Genomic DNA, 4,449 nt, shown 5'->3' with positions numbered 1-4,449 from the left:
CAAGAGAATAGGTATGAACTCTTCCTTAAATGTTTGGTAGAAGTCCCCTGGAAAGCCATCTGGCTCTGGACTCTTGTGTTTTGGGACATTTTTGACTACTAATTCGATTTCTTTACTGGTTATGGGTCTGTTCAAATTTTCTCTTTCTTTTTTTTTTTAACGTTTTTATTTATTTTTGAGACAGAGAGAGACAGAGCATGAACGGGGGAGGGTCAGAGAGAGAGGGAGACACAGAATCGGAAGCAGGCTCCAGGCTCTGAGCCATCAGCCCAGAGCCTGACGCGGGGCTCGAATTCACGGACCGCGAGATCGTGACCTGGCTGAAGTCGGACGCTTAACCGACTGCGCCACCCAGGCGCCCCCAAATTTTCTATTTCTTGATGGGCTCTTCAATGTCCATGCTTTCCTTCTAACTCTAGCTCAGTACCAAGGGACAGATCCTTGTCCAACTATTGGACGTATTCTCTGCTCTTCAGATGATGTGGTATGGCCTGAATTTTTTCACAACAAATCTGCCAAAATGTAAAGTAAAAATACCACCTACTCTTACTTAAACACATGGGAATATATTGCTCTTAAGCTAAAATAATGCCTTTTATAATGGGTTTATTCTGTTTGCCATGCGGAGATGAATTACCAGTACTTACTTGGCCATGTCTTGGCCTCCTTAAGCACTTCCTCTTACATGGCCAGGAACCCAGCTTTCAGAGTGCAGCCAGAAATGGAAATCAAGCCTGGTTGTCTACAGAGTAGTGACATGTAGACCTATATTTTGACATCAGAGATCATACTGGTTTTTTGTTTCTTTTCCCTCTGTAGATGAATTGTATAGTTTCTATAGATCTAGGATCTGCAATGGAAACAGCGAAGGGCCACCCACTCATTGCTGAGTCTCAGATTTCCTCCTTCCTTCCTTCTTTCCTGCCTTCCTTCCTTCCTTCTGCCCTTTCTTCTCCCTCCCTCTGTTTCTTTCTTTCGTTCTTTCCTTTTGTTTTCTTTTCTTTCTTTTCTTGCATCCAAGTTAGTGAACATACAGGGTAGTAATGGTTTCAGCAATAGAAGTTAGTGATTCCTGACTTACATACAACACCCAGTGCCCATCCGAACAAGTGCCCTCCCCAATGCCATCACCCACTTAGCCCATCCCCCCACTCAAGCCCCTCCAGGGATCCTTAGTTAGTTCTGTGCCCTTAACAGCCTCTGTCTCTAGAGAGGGAGGCAAAGCCCAAGAGAGTCCTAAATACAGAGAACAAACCGAGGGTCAGTGGGGTGGGGAAAATGGGTGATGGGCACAGAGGAGGCACCCAATGGGACAAGCACCAAGTGCTGCATGCAAGTGACAAACCAAGGGAATCAACTCCCAAAGCCAAGACCATGCTGCACACACTGCATATGTGCATTTTAAATAATATGAAAGACTTTTTTTAAATTTGAGGGTGAACCGAAATGCATCTCTATTTAAGATTAAAAATGAAAGATGGGCTTAAGGAATGCCTGGTTACCCTACCATGACATACATTGGAAACAGTTAGGATAAGTCTTGATACTTCTCTCGTATAGCACAAAATGAACCACTAATATATGCACCAATGTTAGTGATTCACATAGGCATAGGCATGTTAATGGTGCCAAACAGAGGAGAAATAACATATTCTCTAGAAACAGTATATATGCTAGAGATATATACTACATATCATCTATTCAAAGGTCTAGATCAAAACTATTCTACAGTGAAAAATACATGAAAACAGTGATTGCCTCTATGGTAGTTCAGACTTTAGTAAGGGACAAGTGGGGACTTTCTGCCATAATGGAAATGTTCTACTGAGAGATGGGGGGATTACATGGACCTGCTTCTGTGTATCGTAACTCATCACTATGGATGAGTACACTTAGGATAAATAGGTTCAACTGTGTGTAAATTCCTTCTACGTTGTGAAATAAATCACAAAATGTAAACAAGAAACAGTGACTAAGTAATTTATTTATGAGTAACTCTATGGTTTTACCAAACTGTCTTCTTGGCTGATTTGCCTCAAACACAATTCTTCTAGTTAAATCATACTCCTGCGAACTCCTTTGACGGTTCTTTCAATACTACATTGCAGTTATCTGTAAGTGTGTTCATGGTGGGGCTTCTCAGTAGCTTGTGGATTTCCGGGGAGGAGACCCTAAGCGGTACATAGAACATCAACAACTGGCAATGTGTGTATCTCGGGTTAGCCATTCAACAAGTCGGCTTTAAAAGCACGCAGGAACTACACAGAGGCACCTCCTCAGAGCTTAAAGGACCAGGACAAAGGAACAGGCCTCTAAGTGTCATCCTGGGGCCTTCAGCATCATCTGGGTACTTGTCAGAAATGCCAAATTTCAGCCCACACCCCTAGCGCCATATTCAGAACTTCTGAGATTTGTCGCACCATATCTTATGAGCCCTTCAGATACTTGCTGCATCCTCAAGTTGGACTATTAGTAAATGGGGAATAAGCATAAAGACCAACTATGTAACTTGACTGCACTAAAATCCATTCACAATTTAAATGGATCCAAACAAACGTGCACTCTAGAATTCCCAGCTATGGAGATAAGATCTGAGGAGAGTGCATTCTGATTATTCAACTTTTTTTTTCTCTATTGAAGAATATTCTTAATTAAGAATGAGATAAGAATTTGTAAAGGCTGTGTCTTCCACAATCTAAAGACCTTCCAGAGAAATGTAATGCAAAGATACATGACGGCAATGATAACACTCAATGAACTACAAATCATGGCAGTGATGGGAACCATGCACCTAATTGTCTGCCGTGGCTTTGGGGTAGAGAACGTGATCCAAAGATAGAAACATTAAAGTTAGAAACAAGAAAACCCATTCCAGTGGCAGAGGTTACCAACATCACGCGTTCATCGACACTGACTCCCTTCCTCATTAAAACTGACCCATAAAATGGGACCTTTTCCTCTTGTCCCATGCCACCTCCACACTATGCAGATGGGGTTCCCTCCCACTGACCATTGGAAGAAATGCACAAACCAAAACAGGTTTGCCTTAACCCTTTGCTGCTAGGGGTGTAGGAGAGCAAAACAAGAAATGTAATTGCAAATGCCACCTACCACATGACAGCCTGCTGTGCAGGAAGAAGAGGAGAGTGGTCCAGAGGATGCCAGTGGGTGTAGGTCAGGAGGAAAAACAGACCACAAAGACTTTCTCACATCCAACAAGAAAATCTCTTTCCCATCAGTTTACACCAATACATAGACACACATTATTCTGTAATCTGACAGTTACTTAAATATTAGGTAAACAAACACAAGGAAGATGTGTTGACAAATCACCCGGTACGAGCAGTATATAAGAGGCCAGGGCACAAGGAGACTTCCAAAGTCCAGCCCCTCACTCTCCTGGAAACCAGCCCAGAACCTCCACCCTCTGACACCATGGTCAACTCCTGTTGTGGCTCCAGCTGCTGTGGCTCCAGCTGCTGCCAGCCTTGCTGCCGCCCCGCCTGCTGCCAGACCACCTGCTGCAGGACCACCTGCTGCCGGCCCACCTGCTGTGTGTCCAGCTGCTGCTGCCCCTCCTGCTGTGGCTCCAGCTGCTGCAGACCCAGCTGCTGCATCTCTAGCTGCTGCCGCCCCACCTGCTGCCAGACCACCTGCTGCAGAACCACCTGCTGCCGCCCCACCTGCTGTGGCTCCAGCTGCTGCCGCCCCTGCTGTGGGGGTTCCAGCTGCTGTGGCTCCAGCTGCTGCCAGCCTTGCTGCCGCCCCACCTGCTGCCAGACCACCTGCTGCCGGACCACCTGCTGCCGCCCCACCTGCTGTGTGTCCAGCTGCTGCCGCCCCTGCTGTGGGGGTTCCAGCTGCTGTGGCTCGAATTGCTGTGGCTCCAGCTGCTGCCAGCCTTGCTGCCGCCCCACCTGCTGCCAGACCACCTGCTGCCGGACCACCTGCTGCCGCCCCACCTGCTGTGTGTCCAGCTGCTGCCGCCCCAGCTGTTGCTAGACCCCCTGCTGTTTTCATCAGCCAATCTCCTTCATGTCGTCCAACTGGGAGCTGAATCATGTAAAACCTCAGTTCCCAATGATTTTTCAACCGGTTGGCCTTGGAATGTACCACCCCACCGCCCAATTCCCTCCCAACTCTTTCTTATGATGTCCATCCCAATTCAGTACAAAGGTTGTATTTTCCCTGATATACGATAACATATCATCCTAACTGATGTATCTGTTACTGTCAGATGTTCTCTATGGAGATGCTTCTATATAGCAAATAAATCTTAACTTTCCAGGCATTAAATATAAACAATCGTGTCTCATTCTTTTTTCCTTCGTGAATGGTCACCCTTAGCTGCCAGGTCTTCTATTCTCTGCACAACGAGGAGATCATAGCAGGCGATTTCAGGATTTTCACTTCTATCACCTCAGTCCTTCCCACGCAAACAGTGTAGGA

The 4,449-nt window shown here is 46.1% G+C and overlaps 1 protein-coding gene across 1 annotated transcript; it reads left to right on the top strand.

Moving 5' to 3' along the window:
* Window positions 1-3,435: 3,435 nt before the first annotated feature.
* On the top strand, window positions 3,436-4,002 carry LOC124513368 (keratin-associated protein 4-2-like). The gene is made up of 2 exons (XM_047081292.1): window positions 3,436-3,542; window positions 3,603-4,002. The coding sequence occupies exons 1-2, from the start codon at window positions 3,436-3,438 to the stop codon at window positions 4,000-4,002; spliced, it is 507 nt and encodes a 168-aa protein (XP_046937248.1).
* The last annotated feature ends 447 nt before the right edge of the window (window positions 4,003-4,449 follow it).

This window comes from Lynx rufus, unplaced genomic scaffold, assembly GCF_022079265.1.
Source record: "Lynx rufus isolate CCGP_SWC_20201006 ecotype Redwood Valley unplaced genomic scaffold, mLynRuf1.p SCAF_18, whole genome shotgun sequence".
Taxonomy (NCBI): domain Eukaryota; kingdom Metazoa; phylum Chordata; class Mammalia; order Carnivora; family Felidae; genus Lynx; species Lynx rufus.
The sequence above is the reverse complement of the archived record's forward strand: the minus strand, read 5'-3'. Positions and strand labels throughout refer to the sequence as shown.

Bases quoted from the DNA above. Each gene is read 5' to 3' on its own strand.
- LOC124513368 (XM_047081292.1), top strand. From the start codon at position 3,436: ATGGTCAACTCCTGTTGTGGCTCCAGCTGCTGTGGCTCCAGCTGCTGC. The intron at 3,543-3,602 runs GCCCACCTGCTG...CAGCTGCTGCAG, and splicing joins TGCAGGACCACCTGCTGCCG to ACCCAGCTGCTGCATCTCTA.